Source organism: Anabrus simplex, chromosome 2 (genome assembly GCF_040414725.1).
Source record: "Anabrus simplex isolate iqAnaSimp1 chromosome 2, ASM4041472v1, whole genome shotgun sequence".
Lineage (NCBI taxonomy): Eukaryota > Metazoa > Arthropoda > Insecta > Orthoptera > Tettigoniidae > Anabrus > Anabrus simplex.
The window spans coordinates 1,145,389,141-1,145,405,971 of record NC_090266.1 but is presented as its reverse complement, the minus strand read 5'-3'; the positions used below and the strand labels follow the sequence as shown (position 1 = coordinate 1,145,405,971).

Genomic DNA, 16,831 nt, shown 5'->3' with positions numbered 1-16,831 from the left:
ACGACATATATATTTGGGTGGTATTTTAAGGCAAATAGATGCAGTTGTTTACACTTCTTAGTGTATCTGACACCTTGAGATTCAATGGCGTACATCAATATATCGCTCCGACAAACCAAAGCCGGAGATGTGCGGCGAACGAATGCGAATTCCGCAGCCGCACAGAATGCGTCACGTGTAGTGTGGGCGTTTGTGTAAACAGCATTTTGCCATTCTAAACTAGTGAAGAGTGGAAATAGGTGACTAAGTAAGAAAAGCTGAAGTAATATTACTCGTATTTCCTAAAGATATGTCACGTCTGAGCTAATGTTATATTTCGGAATTCCCAAAGGGATATCACAAATAAACCTATAAACACCGTTTCTTCTTTTGTTTATTGCTCAGTAATTTGTAAGTGATATTCTGTAACAACATTAAGCATTCGGTTTCATGGTATTCTAAAGAGGTAACAATTTTTATGTTCCAACCAAAAGCTATGTCAAGCGCCGTGCGGTACCGTACGGTACCAGGCCCTCATTTAAAAACCAACGATTCAATTTTTAGAAAAAATGACTTTTAAATGTTCTCTGATATGTGAATGCTGGGAATATTAAATAAAAATTTAAAAAACGAAAATTGAAAACTCCGGCGTTCCCGAGTTAAACAATTTACTTACTACTGCTGCTTGTTTTTTTACTTCTTGTCACTACGCCTTCGTTCAATTTACTCTTCTTAACCCACATCTCCTTGAGGCTCAAGCTTCTCCTTTTAGCCAAGGCACCTCCTGCTTCTGTTTCATCCCTCAAAGCAGTATTTTTACTTTGTTTATGGGCACTTGCCACATCTTCTGCTTCCCCCACCCCGACATTCACTCCCTGTATTTTCCTTTCTTCTCTCACCCTGTCCTCCGTCCTCAGCTTCTTAACTACTGCCCTGGTCTCCCTCCTTATCTCATTTGCTGCTTCTCTGGCTCCTTCTACGATCCCTTCGAAGATTGTATGCACATCCTTCTCTGCCCAGCTAATTTCTTCTTGCTGCAAGCTCTGTTCCAATGCTTTCAGATTCGTCACTGTCCAATTTCGGGACCAATTTCCGTGGCTCACTACCAGTGTCTGGCCCTTAATATACGCTCTCAACCCCTGCAGTTTTGCCCTCACTAAATGCTTCTTCAAAATTCTGAAATTCATAATCTCCTCTCTTCCCAAATCCCTCTTAATCCCAATTTTCTCACTCCATACATTACCAGCGTTCCTTATCACTACAGTATATCTGTCATCAATGAAGTTAGCAGCGACACTTTTCTGGGTCTGCGCCCTCTCACCTTGCCTATCCTCTCCACATTGACCTCACTGAAGTTGATTTTCATTTTCTGTTGAATGGCATCCACCACTTTGTAGATAATGTCTACTTTCGTTTCCGTCTTGTCTTCCTCCACCCCATAAATAAATATGGATTTCTTCTTGCGGACCTGGTTGCAAACTGCTATTTCTTTCTTCAAGTTTACCACCTGCTCTTCCATACTTTTTATTCTTTCCTTTAGTGACACCAGTTCTCTCTCGCTGTCCTCCATCTTTGCCTTAGTATCTCTGGTGTATTCCTGAATCCACTGTCTCATCTTTTCGTGCTCCTGGACTTGCTCCTGTAGCAATTTCTTTAACTGCTCAAACGGGCATAACTCCTCCACTACCTCCTTTTTCCACCTTCCTTATAATTTCAATGTCTTCCTAGCTCATGTTGCTACTACTCTGTGGCCCCGGATTTACCTCCACTCCTCCAATGACCAGCAGCACAGTAACCACCATTGCCGCAAGAACCACCTTCTCCTTCATTGCCATCTCTACCTTACATTCTTTTTTATTATGCGATCTCTTCCTTATTCTTCCTTGCCATCTCCTGACAGTGACCCTGTACTGTTCAATGCAGATCATCATCTGAGCTTCCTCCACACACTCCACTTGACCCGACTGCTCCCCCACTCTTTCACCACTCCACACAGCCGGCACACACTGCACGACACGTCTGACCTCCATGCTGGATTAAGCTAGACTGGATACAGTTTAAATGGTCAGAAATTTATCAAAGAAAAAATCCAAGGAAACTCTTGAATCTGAAAATATCTATAGTGTCTTTTACTGATATAAGAATGAATCACAAATTATGGAGTAAATACAACTCATCTAACATAGTTACCGTAATAAAAATCAGACTACCGTAATGGTTGAGACATCTGATGAGAATGCCAGAGAAAAGAGTTCTGAAAACAGTGTTCCAGAGTAAACATGGTAGAAAAGAAAAGACAGACCCAGAATGAGATGATAACATGATGTAGGAGGAAGATTTCAGGAAAAGAAGAGTAAGGAGATGGACAGCAGCAACTGTTGATCAAGAAGAATAAGCAGCAGTAGCGGAGGAAGTAATGACCTAACTATAAGGGCTGCATGGTAAAGAAGAAGGCATTCTACTGATTGTGTAATATCATGCCCTTACTTACACAAAATTTATCCCCTGAATATCAATGGCATCTTTGGTACAATGTGTAAAATGAATCTTGACACAAAAATTACGAAGTATTAGGTAATTTGCTCAGTCTGTCATTATATTAAAAAGTCTGTGTGTAGCAATTAGCCTTTATTCTTTACAGTCCTGCTCCTTGGATAAATGATCAGTGCCAGGGCCTTTGATTCAGAGGGTTCCGGATTCTATTCTATGCTGGGATAGAAGATAATTAACAGTGTCTGATTAATTCCTCTGACTTGGGAAATGAGCATTTGTGTTTGTCCCAACACACTCTTCATCTTATATACACAACATATCACACTAACAACCATCATAGAAACGCACAACTATAAACACATCCCTCCACATCAGGAAGGGCATCCGACTGTAAAAGAGGGCAAAGTCCACATGTGCGACACAATTCACACCCGCAATCCCGACAGGATGTGGGAAAAGTGACAAAAAAAAGCAGCCTTTATTCTTAATACATATCCTGAAACTAGAAATGCACAGGAAAAAAGAAATACAAAACAATACCGAAATTATACCAGCTGGTAAATAGGTAATCATGTGATCACCTATGATTACATGGTAGATTACACTTAAGATAAAGAAATAAATGACATAAAATATTTTAAAGGCAAAGATTTTTAGCTTTCATAAACGTCTAACGGTCAAACTGCAATGTCGTAAAAGAAGACAGAGGTGAACATATGTCCATCAAATATTTGTCATCACAACATGCCATACAATTGCCACCTTCTACTGCATCGACATGCTCCCTAGAGAATTCATACGTAATCTGACAGCCTAAAAGCTATTAATAATGCAACATATAAAGGAAAATTACCTAATCGAAGTCCAGTTTCCACCAGACGATCAACTTGTACCTGTGTATCCTCCAGATCTGCACACAGGTTTTCATAACCCTTTGCCAATGAATTTGGGACACCTCCACCAAATTCAACAAGAAACTAAGATTAAAAGAAAATAAGTACCATAAATTTCTGTTAATATATATTTAAAACTTGACAATAGCCAGGGCAGGTCACAGGACTAAATTCAATGTCGCTTAGTTTATACAACTGCAAAAGAACATCATCTATCATTGTTGAGATATGCAATCTGTTCATACAGTAGAGAAGAATCTGTTCCACACTCCAATGCTAGAAAGAAAACATTTCTCTTAATTAATCACAATCAAACCAAGTGTTATAAAAGGCAAAGGAAAAGAAAAATCATTCAACCACGATTTCCTGAAGTACTGAATGTTAAAGCTAGCTGCCTAGCTTTTACACATACATGATATAGATGTTGATTCCCATATGGAATCTGAAATATTTGTCCCGAATGAGTAAATTTATAATGGTCGGTTATTGGACATTGGAAAATTTGTAATGTCCAATAACGGACCATATATATTGTTATTTTACACATACATACATACATACATACATACATACATACATACATACATACATACATTACAGTTGGCCCATGTTACAAAAGTCTGATAGATATCATCTTCAAATAAGCTGATACAGTAGAACCTCGATAATTCGAAATCGGTTCATTCAAAATCTTGCCTAATTCGAAGCAGCTCTCGTTTGTGGAAACATGAGGTATGGTTTTGCATGTTATTTAAATGGTCTAATTCAAAATATGGATAATTCGTAATTCGAAGAACAATGTTGGTCCCATTATCAAAATTCAGACTTTTTACCTGAAAAATGCCTTTACGTTTTTGAAATATAGTAATTTTACAGAGTAATTTAAATTCAAAATTTATCTGCATCATGACAGAACGCAACTCCCGAAATGTGCAGGGGTAGCTTTCCGCACTTTCACTCACTCTGGTGTGTCTACAGTATGCTTCATATTTGTTAAATTCGAGTGAACTCATAATTCTTTTGCATTCACAGTTTTACAGAACATCAACATATCACGTAGCAGGTAGTGTGTGGAGAAGCAGAATCCGCGAACACTGCTGATGCCGACAGTTGGCGAAAAAGTGTGACTCGCATAATCAATTTGTACACACCAAACAATATTGTCAATGCCGATGAAAATGCATTGGTTTTTTTATGCCACACCCAAACGGACTTATGGTTTTAAAGGATAGAAATGCCAGCCGAGAATTTGTACCAGGGTGGGGGCTGTTGTACAGTGCTGCAATGCACACGGAAGCAAGACACTTCCTACCATCGCCATAGAAAAGTTTGATAAGCCACGGTGTTTTGAGAGCGACAGGCACTTTCCGTTCAAGTACAAGGCATCTAAATATTGCAAACAGTACAGTAATCCAAAAAGTAAAGCACCAGCCAGCATAATTTGCCCTCGTCTTTGAATCGTGTGTTTTTCTTCCTTTTGTTGCGTGAGGTTATGTTTGCTAGTGATTTATCCAAGTGTATTATTTGAATAGAGTCCAGCTCCATGGCTAAATGGTTAGCGTGCTGGCCTTTGGTCACAGGGGTTCCAGGTTCGATTCCTGGCAGGGTTGGGAATTTTAGCCATAATTGGTTAATTCACCTGGCATAGGGACTGGGTGTATGTGGCTCCTCCATCATCATGTCAACCTCATCACGACGCACAGGTCGCCTACGGGAGTCAAATAAAAAGACCTGCACCTGGCGAGCCGAAGTCCTCGGACACATCCCAGCACTAAAAGCCATACGCCATTTCATTTCATTTGAATAGTGTAAATGCACCTTGTTGGATACATTTCGGAAATAGTTTTTTTTCTAATGGCATTTGAAAGGTTTTAACTGTGAATCTGTGTATTTTTTAAAATACTTTGTGACGCAGCAAGGGTTGGCATTTCTGAATTACGAGAGAAGTGCAACAAAGGGAAATCGTACAAGGATGGAGTCACTGTACTGTGTTGTAATGCAGACGGAAGAAAGACTTTCTTCCCTTGTCATAGGAAAGTTTGATAAGCCACGATGTTTTAAGCGCATCGTGTACTTTCCGTGCAAGTACAGGACATCTAAAATTCATACAGTACAGTAATCCAATGAACAAAGCACTTGCACAGGGGAGCGAGCATAGATTTCTCGTCGTCTTTGAATCATGCTTCTTTTCCTTTCGTTGCATGAGGTTATGTTTGTCAGTGAATTAATCCAAGTGCATTATTTGAATACCGTAAATGCACCTTGTTGGATATATTTTGGAAATAGTTCTTTTCCAGGGCATTTAAAAGGTTTCAACTGTGAATCAAGGTTAACTGCACTCTGTAACGGGTCTTAGAATAATTTGCGACACAGCAAGGGTTGGCATTTCTGAATTATAATTTGGCAGCTCATTCAAAATAACGTAATATGATTTTCAATTTTTGCGTCCAAACACTTCAAATTAACAAGGTTTTACTGTATATGACTTTTCTTTGCTGCTTTCAGTAAACTAGCGGCTTGTGCAGCAAATGGAGCCAAAAAAATCACGGTTCCAAGACAACAAAATGACTAATGCCAAGGTGACAATAACCTAGCACATGGATATCCTGTTAGGAATTATTCTCTGGCCCAGTTACCTCTGAATAAGCTTCAATTTGAACAATTCATAATAGTCTTATAAATAAGTGACTTCCTAAAAGAAATGGCTTTCTTTAAACATCAGAACCTCCCATCCCCACCGTTGTAAGCAACATTGTTGCTGCTGGTATTGCTGTATGTTCTTGCATTTCCACTAGAGTCCAGCACTTGTCCTCATGTAAACACTAATCGATCACCATTATCTGTACATCTTTGTCCATGCCTAGGCGAGGCAAATCGGCAGTTAATACTCTACGGATTAAGCCCAGCTTTACAGCTGGTTGCTCTTCGTAATGTCACCCCTATGTAGAGGGATGTATTCACTATTGTGTGTTTCTGAGGTGGTTGATATTGTGGTGTGGTGTATATAAACGAAGATGTGAAGTAAGATAATCGCAAACATCCAAACCTTAAGCTAGAGGAATTCACCAAATGCAGCTAGAATCTCTGTCCCAATCGGGAATCTAACCAAGGGGCCCTGTGAAGCGAAAGCCACTTTGCTGACCGTCCGCACAAGAAACTGGACAATGTTTTCCTTCAAATACGACTACCATTAGTACCTTATAATGAATGCATGAATGGATGAATGAAACCTTATACATGTTACAAAAGAACCACAATGTTCATGTAGTTGTCAAGAGTCTAACTTGATCTCGTAACTCTCCGTGTCCCATGACACTAGATTTTGACTTATGAACACACGTTTTGAAAAGACAATTCAAGTATCAGGAAGGTCTTATCTAGTGACTTGTTGATGGCCGTAGCTAGATCCTAGTTTTTTAAACAGAAAGCAAACTTATTTAAGCGAGTAGCAAGAATCTCACAGCCCACACAATGGTTCTGCGGTGAGATTTTCATCAATATTAGAGGTATGGCCTATCAGAATCCCTGAAATGTATGCGACTCACCTACACAACCGTGGAGCGGGCAAGATGCCAAAAAGTGTGCTTATTTTATTTATAACTGTTAGCTTCTTCAGTCTACTAAAACTGATTTTGAATAAATACATTTATAAACTACCTGAAAAAGAAACAACTTAATTAAATGTAGGTATAATTCTGTTACCGTATGTTTTACGTAGGTCCAGTAATAAGTCATGCCAACTAATTTTTTTCTTGCGAACAGGAGAAAACACGGAAAATCTAAGATATGCATTTGGAAATATATGTTATGTACTTGCGTATGATGCCACTAGATGGTGTATGTAAACAACAGTGTGGTTCTAAGCATCCCCCAAGTTCAGTATGTGAGCTAGAGCATCACAAAATGGAAGTCAACAAGCAGGAGCAACGATCATATATTAAAATAGCAGTTCTCCATGGCAGAGATGCACACCAATGCCATGCAGAGCTGCAGGAAGCCTTAGGTGTGCATCCCATGCCTTATAGAACAGTGGCGAGGTGGGTGGAAACGTTCAAATGGAGTAGAGTATCAACTGCCGATTTGCCTTGCCCAGGCCGTCCAGTGTCCATGGACAAAGATGTACGGATAATGGTGATCGATCAGTATTTACATGAGGACAGGTGCTGGACTCTAGCAGAACTGCAAGAACGTACAGCAATACCAGCGGTAACAATGTTGCTTACAACGATGGGGATGGGAGGTTCCTCCACACCCGCCTTATTCGCCTGATCTGAGCCCATGTGACTATGATCTATTCCCCAAAGTCAAGAAGCCATTACATGGACAATGGTTTGCTAACAAAGAGGACATCGTAACAGCATTTCGGAGAGAGGTGTCACACGTTAGCGATACACATGCAGCGAATGATATTCAGCGCCTGCCCCACCGCTGGCAACGCACAGTGGAAGCCTTGGGTGATTATTTCGAAGGTCTGCAACCAGTGGAGACCTGTCCTTTGCGCGTAGTCTTGTGTATTTGTTGTCGATATCATAATAAAACAATGTTTACCAATGGCCTGTGTTCTGTCACTTTCCTACGAGAATCTCCTGAAGTCAGAATTTGTCTTCAGGCACTATGCATAAGTACATGCCCTATATTTCCAAGAAGCATATCTTACATTTTCTGTGTTGTCTCCCATTCACGACAAAAACAATAGTTGCCATGACTTATGACTCGACCCTCGTATTTTTCAGGTAGTTTATAAATTTATTTATTCAAAGTTAGTTTTGGTGACTGAAAAATGTAACAGTTATAAATTTCCTAAGTCGAAACTGAAAAGAGATGACTTCAGATAATGCAAAAAGATAAATAAAGCATTCTAACTCATTAGTACTGCGAACTCCAGGCTCTAGTCATAGCAAATGCTAATCTAACATGGAACAGCTTTCTTCTTAAAACAAATGGAAGATAAGCACAAAATTATATTAGATGTTCAAAACTTGATTGGACTCGGCTAGGTAGAATGATGCTTTAAAACTATGACTGTCCAGTTGGTCAGCTCTTGGTGACACAGTGCTTCCTTTCGCTTTAACATCTCTAGCGCCTGAATGATAAAACACACATTCCATTCTAAATTCATTGTATTCTTTTTGTACAGTGTTCTCATTTTACAAGAAAACTTTGTAGTATTATACTGCCGACCAACTTCTGGATCTGATTCATTTTGAAAAAAGCAACTACACAAGATGCGTAAGGAGATTTGCTAGTAAACATCCTGATCCTAGCATTCCTATAAAATCTTGCATTTCAAAGTGGATTAAAAGACTGGCATACAACAGTTTCAGTTTGTGATGTACAGGGGATGTGGAAAAGACATGTTTTAACTGAAGATGAACTTGGGGATATTCCGGCGGAGTTAGAAGCAAGTGCCAGAAAATCACTCAACCATCTAGTGCAGGAAAACTAATGTATCCATAGGGTTGCCCACACAGCAATGAGACTGCTGAAATTTTGACCATATATGGTTTGTGCAAGAACTTCACTGTACAGTTTTCACCACTAGAATAAGGATCGGCAAAATTTCTTCTAAATAAGTCACAAAAGCTTGATCTACCAATTCAATACAGTACATATGACATTTAATAACAGAACATGTCTCGACCCTAATTGGGCCTTCTTCAGCTGAATGATTAAGCTGAAATAATGTATTAAACAAGATAAAATACTAATTTATAACCAACATATTGATAATGGTCAATACATCCTAACACAAAATTCCTAAAATGACATAATTCAACAACATACTGTAAACCAGGATAATGACCATCTTTATACATCCGGTATAGGACTTCAAATACAAATCTTAACACGTGTCAACCTATAAAATTCTACTAAAAATACTGGTCACACAAAAAATAAAAGTAAATAAAAATAATGTCCACAAGTAATAAACTCTTAAAGAACACCACAATGTCTAGAGTTAAAAATTCTAGTATATAATCTCCTTTGAGCAGTAAAATGTTCCATCAATCACTGAAGTGAACAAACATGCAGCCTTATCTTGATCAACATGGATCTGAAGAAAGTACTGTTGTGATATGTACATGTATTCAATCATCAGATTAATTTATCTCATGGAGGCTTAACATGTAAACATTGTGAGTGTGAGATTGATGTTAAGCCTCCATAAGATACCGTATTTACGCGAATAAGCCCCACCACCAAATAATCCCTGCACCCTAATTTTAGGAAGTTTCATTTTGAAGAAATGAAATGAACTCAAATTCCTTCCAACTAAAGAGTAACATAAGCATAAACAAACATCACTCCGTGAGGTCCACGTGGTCTTTACGCAAATATGAACATGTAAATTTACGCATATAGCTCCTTTGCCTTAAATGATAAAAATACATTATCACTGCTATGAAATATATTTGCCATGAAAATTAGCAAGTAGGTCTATTTACGTGACAGATATTTCATTAAACTGAAATTGCAATAGGCTTGATTCACTGTAAATAGGAAGATTCGTTGTCTCTTGCATCACTAGAATCCTCTCCTAAATTACTTACAAATTCGTCGCACTCAACGTCTAAAACACTTCTCACATGCGGTCTCTTTTTACTTGGGATAGTGACACGACCGGTGGTGGATAATTCTTTTCGTGCAATGTAAACACTTGAAACAGACACACTCTCACATTCGGATATTAAGTTTTGCGATACAGTAAAACCTCATTAATTCGAAGTCTTTGGAATGCATAAATCGGACTTCGAATGACATGATTTCGAATTAACCGCCAACTTGTAATTAAGAAATGCCAACCCTTGCATTTCCAAAATGTATCCAACAAGGTGCATTTAACATTATTCAAATAATACACTTGGATAAATTAGTGGCAAACATGACCTTACGCAACAGAAGAAAAAAACATGATTCAAGGACAAAGACAAATTATGCTGGCTGCCCTTCTCTTCGCAAGTGCTTAATTATTTTTTGGTTTACTATACTGATTGCAGTTATAGATACCTTGTACTTGCAGGGAAAGTGTCCGACGCCCTTAAAACGTCTTGGCTTACCGACCATTCCTATGATAAGGGGAGGAAGTCTTTCGCTTCCGTCTGCATTGCTGTCCGTTTGGGGTTAGCATTTTTTTAAATGCAGTTTCATCGAAAATAATGTTTGGTGCGTACGAATTGATTATGATTGTGAGCCACGCTTCTTCGCCAACTGTCGGCATCGCCAGACTTCGTGGCTTCTACTTTTCCGCACACTGCCTGTTACGTGATATTGTGGAGTTTTTAAAATGCTGAATACAAAACAATTTCTTCAAATCCATCCTGATCAAGATAAGGCAACGTCTGTTTACTTCAGTGACTGATGGAACATTTTACTGCTCAAAGGAGATTGTACACAAGAATTTTTAACGAACATTACTCAGAATATACATTCCAGTGTTCTTTTAAGATGATTTTATTACTTGTGGACTTTATTTTTTATGACTTTTAGTTTTTGTGTGTCCATTATTTTTAGTAGTGTTTTAAGATTCGTATTTGAGGTTTAACACGTTGACAACGGCGTATCGTTTTCCAAGTTTAGAGATACGTGAACTCTAATGGATATATTACGTACTATTACATATCTTAAGTAAGACCTATAGGCATTACGGTGCACTGTGTCCACCGTGTGCTGAGACCACCCAGCGGGTCTCATCGTCCACAAGTAACACACGGGATTCGCGCGCTCTGTGACCCGCCGGCGACCTCACTGAAATTGGCGGTCTTTATGCAGAACAGTCAGGTGGTATCATAAAGTTGCGCTGGAACTTCTGCTTGGAACGGCTATTGTGAATGCTCTCATTTTACATAATGAAGTAATGGGGAAGAAATTGCAAATTGGAAAATTTAGAGAGAAGTTGGTCGTTGGAACTTTGGGGAACAGTGTGAGAACAGCAGCTACTCTCTCCACTTCTCCCAAACGCCATAATATTTTGAAGGAAACAGAAGAAAAGGATGGCCGAAATAGGGAAGTACATAAACGTTGTGTCAGTTGTTACGGCAGAACTACTGAATATCCATGACAGAACTTATGCTCAGAAGTACTGCAAGAAAGTGTCCACGTACTGTGAGGACTGTCCCAAGAGGCCACTGTTGTGCCTGCTTTATTTCCATAAGCAACACTGAAGTGGTACCTCACATTGTTACATGCATTCCCTTTTTTTTACCATCGGTGTATTAGTTTAACAAAATATTAACTGTTTTAATAATCCATATGTACGATATAATTTTCTTTATATTTTTGTTATTATTAATAATAATGATGCTGTTAAATATTCAACTCCAATACAACCGATAGTTATGATTTTCTGAATAATGTTAACCTGAATGTTTCTATTCTTATATTTGTAGATATTTTCTTCATAGAAAATGATTTAAGTAATGGAACATGCATATTGAATAATTTCTTAATTATCCTAGCTCCTATGTACTCCCTGCATGTACCACTGTATACGAAGTTAGTTTGCCTTATGTAGAGACGAACCAGAAAGGACGAAAGCATAATCTGTGAACGGCACACAATTTGGCTCCAGTACATATATTGTGTCACAAGACCACCAGCGGGTCTCATCGTCCAGAAGTAAAGAGTTGGCGTGACCCGCCGGCGGGTCTCATAGTCGCCAACGTATTAATACTGAATGTATAAAGATGTCAGTATCCTATTTTATAATTTGTTGAATTATGTCAAATTAGGATTTCTGTGTTAGGTCTTACTGACCAATATTGGTTATAAATCAGTATTCTGTCTTGTTTAACACTATGCACTTAGCGGTAGTAATATTACTACCACGCGGTGTGCACCCAAGTGTCACTGTTAGTAATACTACTACTACCACGAAATTTGAAATTCACTCACTCGAAAGCTATTAATGTTATCGATTGGTTTTTGTTTTAACGTGTTGTCAATTTCATTTACTATTGATAGGTGGTGTTATCAATCGATAGTGATTGGTGGTGCAGCTTTGGGACAAAGTTTCATAGCCATGTGTGCTCAGCTAGATCTTACGTAATTGCTGACATATGTACTCCTCGCACGCTCTGGCTCGATAAGCTCAAATTTTTGCATGCGTGTTCTAATGATTGATGATATGACTTTACAGATTTAGAATGAAAGTGCAGTGAGTCAACAGTCTACAATCGTCTCTCAAGTAGTCAATTTATGCTGTATACTGAGATATGGATCCCGGACCCAGTACAAGTAAAGGAAATCCTACGCGTGCATACAGCCACAGATTATTACGGAACTTGTAAACGATTCAGATTCTGATCTGTATGGAAGTGATTGTGAAGGAGAAAATTAAAATCTACACGCCCCTGGAATTAAAATGAAATGGCGTATGGCTTTTAGTGCCGGGAGTGTTCGAAGACATGTTCGGCTCACCAGGCGCAGGTCTTTCGATTTGACATGTGTAGGCGACCTGCACGTCATGATGAGGATGAAATGATGTTGAATATGACACATACACCCAGCCCCCATGCTAGAGAAATTAACCAATGATGGTTAAAATTCCCGAACCTACCGGGAATAGAACCCGGGACCCCTGTGACCAAAGTCCAGCACGCTAACCATTTAGCCATGGAGTTGGACACAAGCCCCTCATCACCAGAAGAACCAGTTGCAGAAAGACGAAGGGAGGTGAGAAGCACGGGAACACAATTGAAATAAGATATTGCTCCTGTGAAAATGCCTGCTTTTTCTTCCCCTATCAAAATGTTGTGAATGTTTGGCAGATGATTTGGGAGTAGTGTTGCTGCTGAAATTACTAAAGAACCATGAGCACCATCTGGAGGAAGGCTAGTAGGTAGAGATTATTTTTCACACAGAATAACTGCAATGGGCGTGAGAAAGGAAGAACACTCGCAGCGTACATGCAAGGTTTGCTACGACAAGTTCAAACACAACATCGGCCGTGCTGTGAAGAAAATTATGACCGTATATAACTGTAAATATGTCGTAGGTCTCTGCATAGGAGAATGTTTCGAGTGTTACAATACCAAAGCTAGGGCCCAGTTTCTTCAACGAATGCTATGTGTAGAGACAGGAATTTGCCTATTTTATTCCTGTGTTCAGAAACGTAGGCTTTTGAGATATAAATCCGTTTTAGGGTCTTTTTAGCTGTTATTCGTTGGTTTTACTGTGCCTATAAATGCCTATTTCAGGGGTTTGTGCCTATTTGGAATATAATTGCCTATTTGATATCTTTTGACTGTATTTTAAAACAGCCGATTTTCTTCCAGTGTATTATATTGTAGCTAGTGTACTCGGCAGAAATATCTTCTCTTTTCTCAATATCTGTTTAACCCACGAGCAAAAATGGGAATTTTCAGAAGTCACCAGAAATAGTTCTAGGGTAATTTCCATCAGGAGAAACAAGGAACAATTTGACCTCTAAGCCTTCAACCCCTCCAACCTCCTAAGACATATGCGAGAACAAGTCAGCTTCGAACTATGTTGCACAACCCATATGCCCTGTACTTTCCTTTCGATGAGAACTGCTGTACGCGTACGCTTTACGTTCAGAACGTGTTGTGATTCATTGTGAAGTGGAAGAAAAAGAAGTGTGTTTGCTGCAATGCCCAAAGAAAAATCATCAAAGCCCTACTGGCTGAAGCAGTGGATCACAGAGGATCCCAAATTCATAACGGATGGAAGGGTAGTCTCTCAAGCTTGCTGTAAGGAGGTGTTTGTTTGTTCCTTTTATCTTTTTTGTGATTGAGAACTATGATCGCATTTCATTGTAGGATATATAGGCCTATTAATTTATGTACTGTGGCAAGTTGTTTTGTTGCAATGCTGTATTAGTCGTGAACTTTCAATAATTCATATTGCTAAAATACAAATAATCATTTAATTACTGAACGAGGAGTTAGAACGCTGGTGGTCTCTTGTCACAGAATGGATGAAAATTAAATCGGTATTTTGAACTGTGATTCATTTCCTGTGAAAATAGAGATTTGCAACTGAAAAGCAATTTTTAAAACTCCCTTTAAAAATTGCAAATTCTATTACACTTCCACTAAGCCTTCGTGAAACACAGGTTGCAGATCCAATGTAGCCCAGCTAGGACGATGCAACAGCGTGTTTTATAAGATTGCCAAGACTGTCTTTTCAAGATCAGGCCAGTGAAAAACCGTTGGTTTGGATTGGTGAGGTCCGGTTAGTAACCGTTGTGCTGGGGGTGGGGAGGGGGGAAGTAAAGAGAGACTGTGGGGCGTAAGCTCCCAGGTTAACAAGCCTCTAGCATCCCCTCTTGAGTCTTGCCAAATTGTGACAAAATTAAGGTTTTTTTTTTTTTTTTTTTTTTTTTTTGCTAGTGGCTTCACTTCACACCGACACAAGGAGCTCTTATGGCAACGATGGGATAGGAAAGGGCTAGGAGTGGGAAGAAAGCAGACGTGGCTTTAATTAAGGTACAGCCCCAGCATTCGCCTGGTGTGAAAATGGGAAACCACGGAAAACCATCTTCAGGGCTGCCGACAGTGGGATTCAAACCCACTATCTCCCGGATGCAAGCTCACAGCTGCGCGCCCCTAAACGCAGGGCCAACTCGCCCGGTAAAATAAGGTTATGGTCGCATGTCACAACAGTTTCAAATTGCGCGGTTTTTAATTTTCAACCAGTGTGGCGGCCTTATGGGCACACATTATGCAGGATCTATTGCAGGCAACAGAAACTAGTCTTCATAACAGCTGACCCGACTGACCAAGGACAGCGAATAGAAACAAATAAAATGTTCATAAATCTGAGATTTATAGTGCCTCCGTTTTCATTCTTCTATATAAGTAAAAATACTACTAGGTGGGTCCTTGGCAAGCATAAAGAACTGACCTCTCCTCTACGCTACTCCGGCATCGTTTCACGTCTTTTTTATTATATTTTTCACCTGGTGAACTCGACACGATACTGCCAAATTATAACTGAAAATCCTTGAGGTCATATTTCCATGTAAATTACTAATTCCCTTGTTCCTACTTTAAAGTTTTGTACTTCTAGAAACATCATCTCTAATATTCTATTTTATTAAACAAATGCATGATATATACTAAACATTACTGCTCATTAGTCCAACTGTAGAAATTTAAGATATAGGGACAATGTCATTTATGTCAATTTTATTACTTTTCGGATCAAATGTGAGAAAAATACCACATAGATCAACTTAGAAATACAGCGATGCATCTTGATACGAGTACAGAAATCTGTAATCAACTCAGCCTTTCTACCAGTCCACTTTGGGCAGCGACCAACAACCATTTTCTTCAGACCTATGCACTGCAATGTTGGGAGCTAATATGTCCCTGCATAAACCGGAGCATCTTCGAATTTCAACAAGCTGCCGGGAGCAATCACCAAGTTGGAGAAGAGTGGCATGCACCTGGTGGAGTCATTTAGGATGGTGAAAGAAGTCAGGGGGAGTTCTGACTGAACCTCTTGGAAGGCAGGCGCTGTCAGCGAAATAAAACCAGATGAAGTGACTTCATTGAAGTTTTGTCCAATCACCTCATGTGATGTTGAGAGATCCTTCTGTCAGTAAAAAACCATTATGCATGAGAGAACAAGATTGTTACCAGTAAACATTGAAACGTTGCTTGTAAATTCCTTTTATAGTAACTGAGCGTTATTAAATTTGTTGCCTATTTTACACGTTAGTGCCTATTTTGGCTAATTTAAGAGCCTATATGCCTGCCTATAATTCTCGTCTCTAGTTTTGTGTTAACTCTGCTGTTAAGGAGACTTAACACATAATTTAACAAAATGGTCGTCTCATTAAGAATTGTTAACTCTAACAAATTGTTAATACTTCTGTTAAATTAACATGGCAGCAGCCCTGTGTTAAACCTCTTAATAGATGCTAAAATTTCAAAATGGAGGCATGTAGAAGACGTAATTTTGAAGCTTCACTGCTGTATGAAGACTATTTATAAACTGATAAAGGGAAATGACGACCCACACTAAGAAAAAACTACTTTTTGGAGCTGTCAGAAGAAATATTTCTACAATGATATCCAATTACCAAAGCCATAATGAACAAGGTACTAGAAGAAATTGAAAATAGGTTTGAGTTTCCAGCAGACTGAAACTTATCAGTGTCTCCAGTGCAGCAGTAGCTTATAGTTTTCATAAGATGAGGTCAGACCCTGCATCCAATCAATTTCAATGAGCTAATTAATGTACGTGGTGGGGGACACTCAACAGTAACTCGTGTATAAGGGTTGAAGTCAATACGCTTTCGTTTTCGAAAAAATTGAGGACAAATGTCATGAGGCAGGATCCGCTTCGGACCAAGTGGAGGTGATAGAACACTGAAAGGCGAACACATTTTACTTAAATATGTCAGGACCGCAACCTAACAATTTCCAAGAAATTTATGAATCCACAGATTCCAATACAACGGGTATATACCTGAAGAGTTACAATACGAACTGCGA

At 39.1% G+C, this 16,831-nt stretch overlaps 1 protein-coding gene across 3 annotated transcripts in view; it reads right to left on the bottom strand.

The window, feature by feature from the left end:
- The window catches only part of Pat1 (Protein interacting with APP tail-1), a 249,915-nt gene that overhangs the window by 166,465 nt on the left and 66,619 nt on the right, over positions 1-16,831 (bottom strand). For all 3 annotated transcript variants that reach the window (XM_067139744.2, XM_067139745.2, XM_067139746.2), the window contains one exon: positions 3,326-3,449. In XM_067139744.2, coding sequence (XP_066995845.1) covers positions 3,326-3,449 — 124 coding nt within the window. The remainder of the gene's footprint in view (positions 1-3,325; positions 3,450-16,831) is intronic.